The 15,552-nt window shown below is 40.4% G+C and overlaps 3 protein-coding genes across 3 annotated transcripts in view; 2 read left to right on the top strand and 1 right to left on the bottom strand.

Annotated features, from left to right (window-relative positions):
* LOC146453021 (uncharacterized) overlaps positions 1-743 on the bottom strand; it is a 30,780-nt gene extending 30,037 nt beyond the window's left edge. The window contains exon 1 of the mRNA XM_085097092.1: positions 610-743. The gene's annotated coding sequence lies outside the window, so the exon portion shown is untranslated. The remainder of the gene's footprint in view (positions 1-609) is intronic.
* A 124-nt stretch (positions 744-867) lies between these two features.
* LOC146453019 (sulfotransferase 1C4-like) lies at positions 868-15,526 on the top strand. Its single transcript, XM_085097123.1, has 4 exons — positions 868-1,084; positions 9,897-10,241; positions 12,821-12,915; positions 14,418-15,526. Exons 1-4 carry the CDS (start codon positions 904-906, stop codon positions 14,694-14,696), a joined length of 900 nt encoding a protein of 299 aa, XP_084953249.1. The 5' UTR covers positions 868-903; the 3' UTR covers positions 14,697-15,526.
* On the top strand, positions 1,131-7,035 carry LOC146453020 (uncharacterized). Its single transcript, XM_085097104.1, has 6 exons — positions 1,131-1,503; positions 1,636-1,705; positions 1,957-1,993; positions 2,431-2,477; positions 2,850-2,946; positions 3,497-7,035. Exons 1-6 carry the CDS (start codon positions 1,365-1,367, stop codon positions 6,167-6,169), a joined length of 3,063 nt encoding a protein of 1,020 aa, XP_084953230.1. The 5' UTR covers positions 1,131-1,364; the 3' UTR covers positions 6,170-7,035.
* Positions 15,527-15,552: the final 26 nt, after the last annotated feature.

Here is a 15,552-nt window from a genome sequence, read left to right as displayed (position 1 = left end):
TGTTTCTGCTGAGATTTACCAGAAGTTAAAAATGATTGGTTCTCATGTGACATTTGACGTGAATGTAGGCCCCAAGGGAGCGAAGCCATTTGGGGGCGTTCGGTAAAATGTCTGGGCTTAGCGGTAGGCGTTTCCTTTCCTTCCCCGCCCCTCCCCCCCCGCTCCTACCTTTTTGCTCCTTTTTGCCCAATGCCCTCGGCCCTTGCGCGCTTACCCCGCTTGGCCTTAAGGAAAGGGAAACGACTGCTACGCAGGCTAAGCAACTTCAAGTCTTAGTGACAGCCTTGGGGTTTCATTTTAACCTGCAACATATTAGCAACTTCCGGTATGACGTCAAGAAGCCCGGAAGGCCACAAAAACGACATCACACTATCTTTCTGACTTAAACTTTTCAATTAGCTCAATCGCGCCGGGAGGAAAGGCTTAAACCACCAACAAGGAGTACATGTACGCTAGGAAAAAAATAAGGCCACTAATTAAGCCTTCATGGCTTTCCGGTTATGCTTAAATCGTGGCGTAAAACTTCGGCGTATGGAATACGAACTTTCCAGTCTTGTTCACTCCGATCGTCAGGAATTGTTCCATTATTCAGGTGATTAATTCGCTTACCTTTGCAAAAGCACATCAGTTCAGCATTTATGCAATCCTTTTTGCCTTTGACAAGGAGCAATTTGGAAAATAGCTCCCAGTCTTTCCAAATTCAAGTCAAATAAACTTCAACGTATAAGGCACGGTGGAAAAGGAATAAGGATCGAAAGAATTGAAAGTTCCTTGACGTTCCTTGTTACCAGGTCCTTGGTCTTAGGGAAGAGGCAGTGGGAACCTGGGAACGTGGCACGCGCTTGCCGCATTGAATTTTGAATTTAGTCAGATTTTAGGGTCACGCAGTAGTTTAGAGCCATCATGGCCAGTTTTCAAATCCAGCAGGAGATTGAAGGCGAATGGAGATCCACGAAAACAGTTGAAATAATGGGCTTAAGAATTCCGGCATATTTTACAACAAATCCCCAGCTGCTACATGATTACATTGCAAATTTCCAGACGAAATCAGACGATTTATTCGTAGTAAGCTATCCTAAATCAGGTAAGAAATTTAAGAGAAGATGCATGACACATCAACACGGTGCTCTACAGCTATTCATTCAGGCTGTGTATAAAAGTGGGACGGGGACAAGGGGACGGGGACATTGGGACGCGTGTGTGGGGACTTGGGACCTGGGGACGCGTGGGGAGGGACGTGGGGACATCAAGCATGGGACGCGGGGACGTATGGGACGGGGACGGGGACGGGGACGCGGGGACGTCAAATATAGGGACCCGGGGGACGTGGGGACGTTAATGTTTATTGTTTAAGTCGAAGGTAAATGCGATACCTCTTTCTTCACAACCCACCCTACCCTCCTTATGGTCCCAATATTCCAGCAAGGAGACTTGGACAGCGGTCTCACTTTATTCAACGCTGGGGGTTCTTCGTCACGTTTATCGTCATGGAGGATTTCCAAGGTAAGGCTATCTTGCGTTTGTCTCGATTATCACTAAAATCCTAACACATCCTTGTTTGAATCTTGTAAATTTTGAGCTTGAAGGATACTATAGGCAATACTTAGTTTAACGATTTGCATTTTTGGTCGCCAGATTGTTCAGATTTGAACTACTTATCGGACGAAGATACAGAAGATGCTAGAGTTTGCAAGCGGAGTAGAAGGTGTGCTTCGTCACGATTATTTTCAGTTGTTTTGCATGTATAAAAAAGCCTTAATGTTACTACAGTATTTTACATGTATAGAAAGAATGCATTGTCACTTTGCGTGGCTGTTCACGGCCAACTTGGCTTCTTTGCTAATGTTTCTAGATTAAAGTAACATGATATTTTCATTGAAATAGGGTCATGAGGTTGCACAGCAATTCTGATTTCAAGTTTTCGTTAACACTGCTATTTTCATTTTTTCTCTATAGTGTTTTCAAACAAAGTCAGGATGAAGTCTTTGATACGGTACGTTCTTTTACTATATTAAAGGTTTTTTGTCCTGTCAGTAGTAGTTTCGTTGTTAAGTGCAAAAACAAGCTACATTATAGTCACGACAACCCTTTTTTATTTTCTTCGTATCAATAATAACTAGTACGCCAGGGCAATCTTTTGTAATAGAGAAGATTTATTGTCCGACTTAAAACCCCAACTGAATTTTGAATACATTTTAAATAAAGGAGATGTTTTGCTTGTTTGACCAGCTCAGGCTTTATCATGGGAACTAGAGGTTGCTAAAATCTCAGCTATAAATTCATCATGTGATCTGCCTAGTAATGGATTAACAACGTGTCCTTCCACAACCATTGAAGATTAACGCAAATTAAAAATCTTACACATCAGTCCAGGTTAAATTTGGGTGATGTTGATTTTTGTATTAATTTTTAACCTTTGATTTTATTTAGGCGGATAGCAGCCCTGTCAATTCCCCAAATGCTAAGAAAATTAAGAGGTAGGTTTTAAAAGTAATTAAGCAGCTGGTAATTCTTGGATATGCAAATTTGGGGGATGCTAATAGACCCCTCCACGGTTTTTTCAACATTTGACATGGACCAGTTAGTGAAATTCCTTTGACACCACTGGACAGAGCGCCTTCAAATTGGTAACATTGGCAAAGTTGCAAAAATTTATAGACGTTTGTAAACTTGTCCCCACCATACAAACGTCTGAAAAGTTTCGCGACTTCGAGGAGCTATATCTTCGTTACTTTTCGACAAATCACAAATCACTTTTCTTTCAAGGCGCCCTTTCCAGTGGTGAACGTTTTTGGATGATGCAAGAGTTGGTTAATTTCCTTTTATTATTATTATTTTTATATATACAGCAAAACGGTTGTGCGGGAGGAAATCGCGTTTGTAAGGCGAGCAATCGAGATAATCGACACGAGTGAGGAAGAGGAGGACTCTGAGGATAGTCAGCAGGTACATTGAGTGACACATAATGATAACTTATACGGTATCTAATAAGTACTGACATTTTAGGGTGATTCTCCAGCTAATATACAAACCGTTCGTTCTCCAGTCAGTTCATTCGCGAGATAATCATGAACTACAGTCCAAACATTTTTATGATGACAGTCAGTGGTCTCAATTTTAAAGTGACAATTTTCTAAATAAGCTACAACCGTAGAAAAACGCCGTTTTACAGTACTTTTTCTTCCCTCAAAAGCGACGTTATACATGAAAATGACTGTTTAAGGAAGTAATTTTCAAGATCAAGCTACTCTACATAGTTTATATTACCCAAATGAGCCACTGAGGTTCCATGATTGTTCTTAGCGCACGCAGTTTAAGTCATTTTTATCGTTCCTTGTTCCATCAAAGTTGTAGCGAGACCAACCACTGTAACAGTTTTCCGACTTTTAGAATCGTCAGTTGGTGATTAACGAATCATCCCAAAATAGCAATGGGTTAATTAAACATGAAGGTGCTGTTTTATAGAATGTCTTATGAAACAATGTTTTTTTTTTAGGAATTCAAGAAGTATTACGAAGACGACAGCCGCCTTCCTTATTACGAGAAAGGCAGACAATCACCATATTCCAGTAAAGAGAGTGTAGACATTCTGCTGAGAGTGAAAGAACCATGTTGCACTGAAGTCCCCCTTCAGGTGATGGAGAATGCTTCGTTTGTAATAGATTTAGATGCTCTCCCCCACCCCGAAGATGTGCGGGCGGACGATCTTGGCAAGTGGGTCCATATTGGCTCCCCGAAAAGCTATATTGCTGTTGAGAGAAACAAAAGTGGCCATATCCTGGATGTTCAAGTGACAAGGCAGAAAAGAACAGACGCTGATTACATCATGGTGGTTAAGCAGTATCTTCACCACGACAAGGAGGCACAATATCGGAAGCGGATGTCTTTCGTGTACGATAGCAAGTCGAGAAGGCATCGACTGGCATTGCTTCAGTATTACTTTGAAGGTGAAGAAACCCTTTTGAATCTTAAGGAACATGGAAATTCAAAAAACAACACAGAGCCTTATGTTCGAACGAAACCAAGCACATTCGAACAGCTGACAGAAATATCCAGAAGCTGCCAACCCCGAGAGGTCTTTTTCGAAGCTGTACGTCAGAAGGGGGGATTGGAGTTTTGCCGCTCTAAAAGTGATCTGCCGCGAAATTCCAGGCAGGTGCAGAACGTATTATCGTCTACTTCGGCATCCTTTATGCCGTCAGCTAGTTCCAGTAGAGATATCTTGCTTGAAGCTATGGAAAAGTGCAAAACTAAAGATGGTTATGTCAGAGAGGTAGTTGGTGCACCAGAGCCTATGGCCTTCCTTGCCACTGACAGGCAGCTAAAAGATATCGAGCTGTACTGTTGTCAGGAAGGCGATTTTTCAATTCTTGGTATTGATCCAACATTCAATCTTGGCAATTTTAGCGTGACTCCAACGACCTACAGGTGCCGCAAAATTGTTAACGTAACCACAGGTAAATCACCTGTTTTCCTTGGTCCCATGCTTGTTCATCAGAGCAAAACGGAACAAACGTACCGATATTTAGCCTCATCAGTTAAGCGATTCAATCCAAACACCGTGTCTCTTCAAGCCTTCGGCACTGATGGCGAACGTGCTTTGTCAAATGCATTCAATGAAGAGTTCCCTGTGGCTGACCATCATCGTTGTTTTATCCACCTGCGTAAAAACATTGAAATGAAACTCTCCAGTATAGGCATCAATGGGCGTTACCAAAATGAATTTCTCGACGACATATTTGGTCATAATGCAGCAGCTATCTCGTATCACGGAATTGTGGATTCCGATGATTCGGATGACTTTTATGCAAAACTGTGCTCGCTGGAGGATGTTTGGAATGCTCGAGAATGGGAAATCACATACCAAACTCCCACATTCTACGACTGGTTTGACAAAAATGTTGCTGACACGATCAACGCATCGATGCTGAAACCCATGCGACAAAAGGCGGGACTTGGGGATTCCCTATACACAATAAACGACAATGAAGCAGAAAACCACCTGTTAAAGCTCAAGACGGACCACAAACGTGTGAACCTCGTAACGCTTATTGAAAAGAGCCATGAACTTGTGAAGGAACAAGATTCGTTGCTGGAAGGAGCAATAATTGACCAGGGGGAATGCAGACTCTCAGATGAATATAAGCACCTGAAGATATCCCCAGAAAAGTGGAGAAAGATGAATCCTACGGACAGAAGAGCGTACACCAGAAGAGCCAAAGAAAGTGGTCCCATGTCACAAACGCTTTCCACACTCTCCATATCACATACACAGTCCGGCATCTCTGGTATCCCAGAAAGCATTTTATCCCATCAATTCTCTAAGGCCCAGAGGCTCTTGCGAATGAATAAAGTTAGACATGGCTTTGGGGAAGACGATACTCTATTGGTAGCATCGGATACATCAGCGAAACCGCATGTTATAAGGCAATGCAAAAATGGTAAATTCTGTTGCGATGATGACTGTCCCGCATACAACCATTCCAGTCTTTGTGCTCACACACTGGCGGCAGCAGAATTCAAGGGCAAACTCGTAGATTTCGTAACATGGCACAAGAAAACTGGTGTACAGACAAGTGTGACAAAAATGTCTACTTATGGGCTGGATGTTGGCAGTGCTGGTAAAAAGCCACATCAACGAAGAAGAGCGAAGAAGACCAAAGAGAAAGAGAACTTCATCGTTGAACATGTAGACAGAGTGCAAACTCCATCTCAGAATCGCCAGCCCGTGAAAATGAAGATTGTTCGAAGAAATGGAGAACACGAAGTCTTGCAAGAAAGTCTAGCAGAGACAGACGAAGGGCATCGTGAGGACATCAATTCGTATTCTCTTGTGTTCCTGTCTGATCATCCCCGAGTGACAACTTGTACAGGATGTGGAATCAAATTCGCTCGAAAGGCCGATGGTGGACTCTTTCCTCCTCTGCATGACGTCGCCATTACACACAAAGAACACCGTCCCTGGAAAGATAGAAATACAGGGATCTTGAGAATTGGAAAGGAACAGGCTGTCTATTTTCATGTAAATATTTCTTGCGTTCAGAAAGGAAACAGCATCAGTAGCGCTACCTTTGACGGAGCACAATTAGACATTCATCCCATTGTCAAGCAACGCCTGAACAAGGAGCATAAAGATTTCCTCTTTCAGCAGTTGAACATTTCACTATAAATGAACAACACTGTAAAACGTTCCATGCCGGAAACACTACTTACGAGTAAAAGCGTTGAACGTCAGCAAACAGAGCATGTAGTTAAGATTTAAAACTATTATTACTAAGTACTGGTTTGTGTTTTCATTTTGAGGCGATACCTGCCCTTTTTAACAAGTTTCAGAGTAATTGTTTGCATTAGGTGCGATGCATACCATGCGGTTGCTTCTCAATCAATAGGGGATTTTTGGCCTCCATCAACTGTAAGTTATGAAGTGAAATTTTGTTGACTATGCAGTGAGCACTAGCGTTGTAACGTCGTTCATATTCTATTTACATTTCTACGACAATGGTTGCACTCATTCCAAGTTATTGAAAATGAGACAAAGATTATAATAATTTGCTTACAATTTGTTATGAAATTAGGGATACGCGAGGCAAAACTAGTCGGAGGATACCTTTCATGGCTTGTTACCAAGTCATTCCTCGTTACAGTTTTATTGCAACTAGTGTCCTAAGTTCCTTTTGCTATTACAGCGGTAGTTCAGTGTTACAACTCTTCAGATTACACAATTGCAAAAGTAAGTGAAAAGATGTTTGTAAAAGAGTTACTTGGCAGTTTAGTTTGCGGCCAGATAAACGTACAAAGCAACCAAATATTAGAAGGTCAATAAGCCGAATTACGTGTTTACAAATTAAAGCATGCTGTTCACGTTCATGTTATTTGACTGAACTGTCTCGTTGCAAAGTGACTTAGCTAACCAGAAAAACAGTTTTGCAATTTGTTAGATTGATTTCCTCTGGGTGTAGACAGTTTTGTCAATATGTAAACATTCTTTATTATGTAAGTGAAGTTTTCATAAATTAAAATAATGAGTTTATTTTGCCTTCCGTTCACAACGTGGTACTCGCTGACTCTTTTTTTTTCATTCTGGCCTCCTCAGACAAACCTTGAATACTTTTAGAGAAAACCCACTTTGATTAATAGTGACATGAAAATGCTTTTTTCCATGGCTTATCGGATATTTTCAATGACTGACACGGCTTCTGCCACAGGTCGTCCACCCTCTGTGTTACACTTTCATTCACCCAAGGGCAAGTCGGTTATGTACGAATCTCCTATAATGCTTTACGGCCCTTAAAATAAGAAGTGGCAGTGAGTTGTAAAGCGAGAAGTGATCGCGCTCGCCAAACAGTGAACTGGATGTCGTTATTTCCCTTCTGCGAAAGAATTAAACGCCGCTTTTAATCGAGCAAACCAATGCACAACGTGGTGAAATATCGAGATATCTTTTCCAAAATCTGCGTACGTTATAACGCTCAGTTTAGCCGAAGACATCTCTGAACCTAAAACTTCTGTATATTATAGTCAGGGATGTGCAAGGGTTGCGTGATGATCAAAGCAAAAGCAGTAGAAACTTACCGTGGAAATCCTCGATCTTACGAAACGAAGACTCGGCCAAGACCCCCTGCATTGAAGAAAGTGAAACCGCTGTCCTGGTCTTCTTGCTGATAGAAAATTGGAGCCTTAAGCAGGGTAGGGTGGGTAGCGGTCGCCAAAATTTATTTTCGATTCCAAATAAATAAAAAAGGAAACTAGATTACTTGTGGCATAAGCGAACTTCCAACCCCGGAGTGCTAGCTCCGAAATCTATTGCATGTGCCTCTAAACCACGGGGGATTCAACTATTGAAACAATATTCTATTTTGTTTGACATATTTTTAGTGGCAAATCTAACAGTAAATGCTTGCTAACAGTGCTTAACCCTAATCAAGATAGTCAGTGCGCCTACTCCTATATGAAGAAATATTTTGTGTAAACATCATAAGGTGTCCGATGTGGTTAAATAACACAGTTTCACGAAGAAAGAGATATCGCGTTTACCTCCGACTTTACCTCCCGCGTCCCCTACATTCGACGTCCCCGCGTCCCCGTCCCACACGTCCCCGCGTCCCCGCGTCCCATACGTCCCGCGTCCCATACCAGATGTCCCCACGTCCCTCCCCTCGCGTCCCCAAGTCCCAAGTCCCCACACACGCGTCCCAATGTCCCCGTCCCCTTGTCCCCGTCCCACTTTTATACACAGCCATTCATTCAGATTCAAATTGAGATGGATTACAAAATAAGTCTTGTTTTATTAAAAACTGAATCATTGGATAATGAAATTCGAGGGATTTGATTGGCTTAGCGTCCCTGGTATATGAGCCATTATACCATGGCCGAGAAATGGCGACCATTAAATTGTCTGCTGGTTATTCTTGCACAGCGAAATCAGTAAGATCTAGCAATATTTCTTGATTGTTTTTAATAAAACAATTATTCCACTTGCGCTTGTTGGAAATGAGATGATTATAGCCAACTCGGCGCTACGCGCCTCGTTGGCTATCTATCATCTCATATCCAACGCGCGCTCGTGGAATAATTGCTAAATATACAATGCCGGAAGTGGAAAGATTGCTAGTAGAACAGCCAAGTTAACAGCGCCCCTCCCCCCTCCCCCTCAGGGCACTTAACGCAAAAAGGCCGTCCAGAGGGTGCGGGATTTTGGCTCGGGATTTTAACTTCTTTACTTAAGTGGGTGGGGAATTTGTGTCATGCCCCATTGGGAGGAAGGGGGGATGTTGAACTTTTAATTGATTAGTGCATAATTTCAAGAGAATTTAAGCTTATAATGTATATTATCATCAAGTTTTATACCAAGTTTGGATAACATAATCCAAGGCTGCCGCCTAACAGGAGGGTGGACTGGCCAGGGGCACCCAAGAAAATGCTCCAGGCGCCTACATTAATTGTTTGCAGCATGCCGTGCAATGCCTAACACTTCACATGTTGGGCTTCTACTGTATAAATTCTGGGCTTTTTCGTGCATGCTTTGTGGGCTCCTTGAAGTTTTTCTTAGGCAACAGCCTTGTGAAGGTTGACATAATATTTATTGAAGAATTGCTAAAAGTTGCTTTATTTTGCATTCCATTAATTGTCATATAATTAAAGCACCAGGGGGCTCTGCATAATCAGGGCCACATTAGTTATCATTAAGTGACACCTACTAAGCATGCCTAATGGGACCAAGGGATTATAGGTGATCTTGCCTTTTTGTTGTATAAATTACTCACAAGAGTAACAATATTGTTCAGGGACATGGAAATCAAAGGGACAGGCGACTTATATTTAATGGCAGCCCAGATAATGGACACAATTTTAGTGAAAACTAGGTCGGAGTACATCAGATACTGACTGGCTGTGAATGACCTGTACTGAAAAGTAATAATATTATTGCTGAAGTAAATTTCTTAACTAAGGCATTCAAGTAAATCTGAGCACTGTACTCTTGCCACCTATCTACTCTTCTTGGCTGCTCTTATTGATGCCAATCAATTCATGAAAGAGTAAAGTAACTATACATGCAAAGATTAATGCTGAAAATTTGTCCTTAAGAAGAACCTTGAGCAGAGACCTTGCAGCTTTAAGGGGCAGGGCAGTCGGTTGAATGGCTTTCTGGGGGGGGGGGGGGGGGGGACGTTGAAGCACCAGGAGCCCACACATATAATTTATTGTGTTGTTTCAGAAAATATCCATGCACCCCACAGAAGGAATTTTTTTTCTTAGACATCTGCTACCCCTTTGGAAATTCCTATGGGGTGTGTGGATATTTTTTGGAACTTCAGTTATAAACATAATTGAAAAATTATATCTGGGGTAAATTGATTAAAATTAACTTGTGTTAATTAAATAAATATTATTGTTAGGCACAACTTGGGTTCAAGAAATAGTTTACCAGATTTACAACAATGGAGCGGTCAACAGTAAACGGATTGAAGATCGAATCCCATTCTTAGAAGAAGCTACCAACCCCAAAGCTTCCCAACCCAACATTGACACTCTGCCAAGCCCTCGGCTTTTGAAGACCCACCTTTCTTTTGAGGCTATACCCAAAGGTGTTAGTGAGGATACAACCTGTAAATACATTTACATTGCTCGAAATCCAAAAGATGCTGCAGTATCTAATTACAAATTTATGACAAGTTTGGGACGAGATTCAGGATTGAATGCACCCTGGGAATTTTATGTAAGACTGTTTGCTCAAGGGAAATGTAAGTATAAATTGACATATTATCATCTACGTATGTAATATAAACGGACACCATTTGGTGCCTGTATCTCACTGTGCAATTATATGAATTCATATTCTACTACCAACAGTATATATTATATCATTGTTGTTAAAAATTAACTTTAATATTGTAATTTAAAAGGATAACTTCTCACTTTCGCCGGAGTACTTACGCAAAAAAAGTTGTTTGTGTGCCAGTTTTGAGAAAGCGTTACCATTGAACTAAAGTATATATTAATGGCAGCTTAACAAAGTTGTTCTAACAAAAATACAATTTTAGTGATTTTTTACATTTAATGAAATACCAGGAGTTGCCTGTAAACTCCCAAACAACCAAGGCTTGTTCAATATTTGAATTTATTGGGCCTGTATTGAGTGTCATGGCAAGAGCAAAATAGCTGCAGTACAGTGTTATTCACAAAACATCAATCAACAAAATCATGTCAGGCTTTTTCAATATTTTGATCGCTTATATATTGATGTACATAAGGTATCCAAATTCTGAATGTTGCAAAAGCAAAAACTTATCCAGACATGTTGCTCAAGTTGTCACCATACTAAAAACATTTGAATTTAAAAATTCCCTGACACCATTTATTTCATCATTATACCCATGGAATCTTAATTGTGGCGAAATTTTGCGAAAATCCATCAAATTTTCAGTTACCCAATTTATTCACTCAAAGTCAACATGTGCAGTTCGAGAACAAATCCATACCCACCCCATGGAAGGTCACTGGAAATTCCTATGGGTAGGGGGGTCTTGAAGTCAAAATTTTAGAAACAAATTATGAAGCTAAACTGGAATTTCCTGGGGGGATGTGGGGGGGGGGGGGGAGGTGGGGGGCCGTGAAAAAAAAAACTTCCGTGGGTTGAGTATGGATATTTTCTGGAACTGCACCGTCCATCTATTACCAAAAATCAAGTGCAAGATTTTAGCTCAGTTAAAGTTTCATAAACAACACATGCCTCCACAGGGGATTTAATAAATTATATCAGTCCTCTGCATAATCCTGAGAGCCAATGAATCAACAGCACCACATGCAATCAACTACTAAAAACAATGAACAGAATTCATGGTTAATTCAGTAACATTCTCAAATTGTCACTGCCAATACACACTCTTATTTTCATTTCCATTTTATGAAAAAGAGATGTAGTGCATAAGAAATATAAAACCTAAATATGTAAATGTAGTTTTCTTTTTTTTTTTTATTCAGTATTGTATGGTGTAATGGAATTTATTTGCTGTAATTGTACAGCACGATTGGACATCGCTGGAAATAGCTCTATATAAATAAAGTATTATTATTATTATTAATTATTATTATTATTATTGTTCAGTTTTATTTTCTCAAAATTTTTTACTCAACACTATTTAAAACTTTATTTTGGTCAAATAAAATTTTTTTGGTTATTAACCCTCGATCATAGGAATTAGTAAGGTAAACCTTATCTAGACGGGGATTTTCGGGGAGAGGGAGGGGAAGGAATACCTCTCCTCCACAACTTTGGAAGTTTAAAAGCCATATTACAATGAGACTTGCAAAAGGGTAATAATTATAGATAGTAGTCATCCAAAGATGTTTCAATTGAGGTCTGTAGTGGGGAAATGATGATGTCATGTCTGCCATCTTGGATATCTGGATTTCCCCAAAACTTCAAGAAAGGGTCGAAATTGATTGAAAAGTAATCAAAACTACTCAAAGAACACTAGTATGAGCTGAAAACAAAAGATACTGGAAGAAAAGTAAGTTTTCTTTATTTAATAATGGGATTTTCCATTTTCTGAAAATAAGACCTCATCAAAAATTGGTTTCCATGGTAACAACAAAGTCAACGAATAGTTAGCGACCACATCAGATAAATTGCTGAAAAAGTCACCAAGTTTATTCATTTGACGTTTGCGCAAATAATAAAGAGTTATTTAGGTTCACAGTTGGAGCGGACAGAATTCCTCTGCCCTCTCCCCACCCACAGTCTAGATACTGGGTCACTACATTGTCATGCTGTTTCTACAAATAGGAAACTTTACTCAGACTCTGTATTACTCTGTATATCTCTTTGTAGGTGTATAACTTGGTATATCGGTGGAACATCTCAGGGGGTAACAATGTAAATATGGACTAACATCTCATCCAGTGGAAACTCAGGCTTGCAATGTGCAGTTCCACAAAAAATCTATACCCACCCCAAGGAAGGTCATCAGAAATTCCTAGGGGGAGGGGAAGTCTTAAAAGTCAAAATTTTAAAAGCAAAGTATGAAGCTTAACTGGAATTTCCTAGGGGGAGCGGGGGTGCAAAACAAAAGACCTTCCGTGGGGGGGAGTATGGATATTTTCTGGAACTGCACAATATATATCTCTGTATGGTTCGTATGCTGGGCCACCTCATATTGGCCCAGAGGCCAAACTTTTTAAATTTCTTATTTCTATTGGATAAATGAGGTAACAGATGTTAAAAATATCAGTACGTCTCTTTAATGTCTGTATCATATATATTATCTAATGGCAAAGGGCAAATTAAATGCTTAATGTTTGACAATTTCTTGATCTACAGGCTCTTGGAGCCATTGGAATAACCATGTCCTGGGTTGGTGGAGACACAGAGATGATTCCAACGTTTTGTTCCTTAAATATGAAGACTTGCAAAAGGTTTGTTATAATATTGATATTTTAAAATAGATTAAGTTAAAACAATTTGTATGTTTAATTTAATTTTCCGTGCTTGTAACCATCTCCCAGCTAGATATTTTCGGTAATACCTGAAGACTAATGGAGGTTAGAGGTTTAAGTTTCCACTCATACTGTAGCAAAAACATTTCAATTATTTCAATAACATGCATTAAACTGCTTGATTTTCAGTGCTGTCAAATGTTGTTGTGGAAGTCTCAGAAACAATTAAAGACGTTTAGTTATGAGTTTACAGCACCATGCTTAGTAAATTTTGCAATATATATCACCTGTGCACATGCAGTTACATATCAAGTAACGTTTAAAACACGAGCAGCAGTGTTTTATCGGGATTTGCCGAGTGGTTTTAGACCCGATAAAACACATGCTGCGAGTTTTTTGAACGGCTTCAAAAACATTCCTGGAAAAGCGTGTGTTAAGAGAGTTCATAACAATGATGCTTTTGTGAACGTTGTAAATTAGCATACGAAAAAAACATTAAACACCGCATGCTAGCAAGGAGGAGGTTTTATCGGATATAAAACCACCTCGAGCAACTCTTACGCTTCTCTCGTGCTCTCCAAACTTCCCGCGTGCATCCATAACTCGATATACGCACAGATAAAAGCATGAACCAATTCTTTTATAACATAGTGAAAATAAAGTAAATGATTCCTGAAAAACAGATTGTTTCTGATTAATTACAAAATTCTCTGTACGGAAAAAAAAGGTGAAAGTGGTTTCTCGTCTCGGTTTGATCTTAGCGTTTCATTAAACATCGACAAGCTCTTGTAAATATACATTTCTTATGGTGTTGTCTCTCTATAAAAAGCTTTTTAACATAGCGCGCACATGCTTCTCCATCTGACTTGCACATGCCATCGGATGGACGCACGGCCCTGCGTAATTGTTGAGAAATGTACCATGCCCGCGGGGGGGGGGGGGGGGGTGTACTCCCTTATATGGGCTATGTACGTATGTGCGGCGCTAAAGGGTATGGTTTTTTAGCCGCCTTGGTCATAAATAGGGTATCGCTGGACTCCAGGGGTTTTTGAATTGAAGTTGACCAGACACTATCAGGTTATAAAAAGGGTACGGAAAATCGCAGATTTTGGTCATAAATAGGGTAAGGGTTTTGGGAAGCGGGCCGCACACCCCTATCCAATTTTTTTGGGAGTACCCATGATGACGCCAATAGGAATTAGATTAGGAAGCACGCGCTTTGTTATAAACTGTTTTCATCCATGTATTCATTTTTTCAAGAAATTATAAACGCGAATCTCACGTTTGCTGTTTGCCGTAAAATAATTCGAATCTACATGGAAAAATACTAGTTGAATTCGCTTTATTTTCCGTTGAGAAAACGCCCGCGTTACATCTGACGTCATTTTGATTGTCAGCTACGAGCCAATCAGCGCACGGAAATTTTGACAGTTATTGTACAACATACATTGACTGACATGACTGTTAATCCTACACTACAGGATCTCCTCAGCCATGTTCGAGTGATTGCTGACTTTGTCAACAAACAGCTGTCTGATGAACTCATCAATCGCATCACTGAGCAGTGCACATTTAGTGGAATGATGAAAAATGCGAAAAGTTACTTGCTGCGAGGCACAGAAGATGGACCAAAGCTGCTCCGGAAGGGCGTGGTTGGGGATTGGAGGAATCACTTCACCCCAGAGCAGAACGAAATGTTTGAGAAGGAAGTATTGGGAAAATTAAAAGGAAGCGGATTAGAGTTAGAGTTTGAGATATAGCAAAGTCACGTTTTCTAGGTTACAATGGACTTCAATAAAGCCAAAGTTATATCTGAAACGTGTAAACTCTGCAAATGCGTTTGAACATTTTTATATTCAGCCCGTAGTTGGAAGTGTTTGTTCACTCGTAACTGGCGATCGCTATTTTTTGCTCCTTCATGACTTGTTTAAATGATCTGGTTTTTCAATGTCACGTTGAAATCAAGTTACGTAAACTGGTGGTAACAATGTAGTATTTACGGCTTTTTTTATTGGGAGCACAAATCTTAGATTTTAAATTGGTTTTACTTGTTATTTCAAGCCCGGCTCGTTCTGTAGTCTGTTCTTTCCTTTCGCTCATAAGGTTACAGCTCCGATTCTTGCCTGATTTGCCTGACACTGAGTCGGTTTAGATATAATGACAACAAATCCACGCTAATATGTGTAGTCTGCGTGGCCTGCGCAATCGGGGAAGGGGAGGAGCGAGGGAGGCGAAGGGGGAATTGGCCTCCCTCGCTCCCCCTCCCCTTCCCCGGTTACGCCAATCTCGCAGGCTAATATGTGTTGAAACTCCACTAAAGCAGAAGCCCGTCAAAGGACGTGCAATAATTAGGTTACACCAGAAAAGTTAGCTGATAAAAACTGAATTACCCAGAATTCTTTTTGGGCGTGAACGAGGAAACGTGAGATATGCAAGACTGGGACTGATAAAATGGCTGGAGTATAGCCCGCGGAAAACGTTTAGAGGAAATCTTTCAGTCAGATACCAACGCTGACCTTGAGGCTTGCTACAAATGTAGACCTTTCATTTTTTAATAAATATTTGGATTAAATATTGATGATAAGTGTAACATTCGGTCTTGTTCTTAAGCCGAAA

This window comes from Pavona decussata, unplaced genomic scaffold (assembly GCF_977016875.1).
Source record: "Pavona decussata unplaced genomic scaffold, jaPavDecu1.1 SCAFFOLD_353, whole genome shotgun sequence".
Taxonomy (NCBI): domain Eukaryota; kingdom Metazoa; phylum Cnidaria; class Anthozoa; order Scleractinia; family Agariciidae; genus Pavona; species Pavona decussata.
The sequence above is the reverse complement of the archived record's forward strand: the minus strand, read 5'-3'. Positions and strand labels throughout refer to the sequence as shown.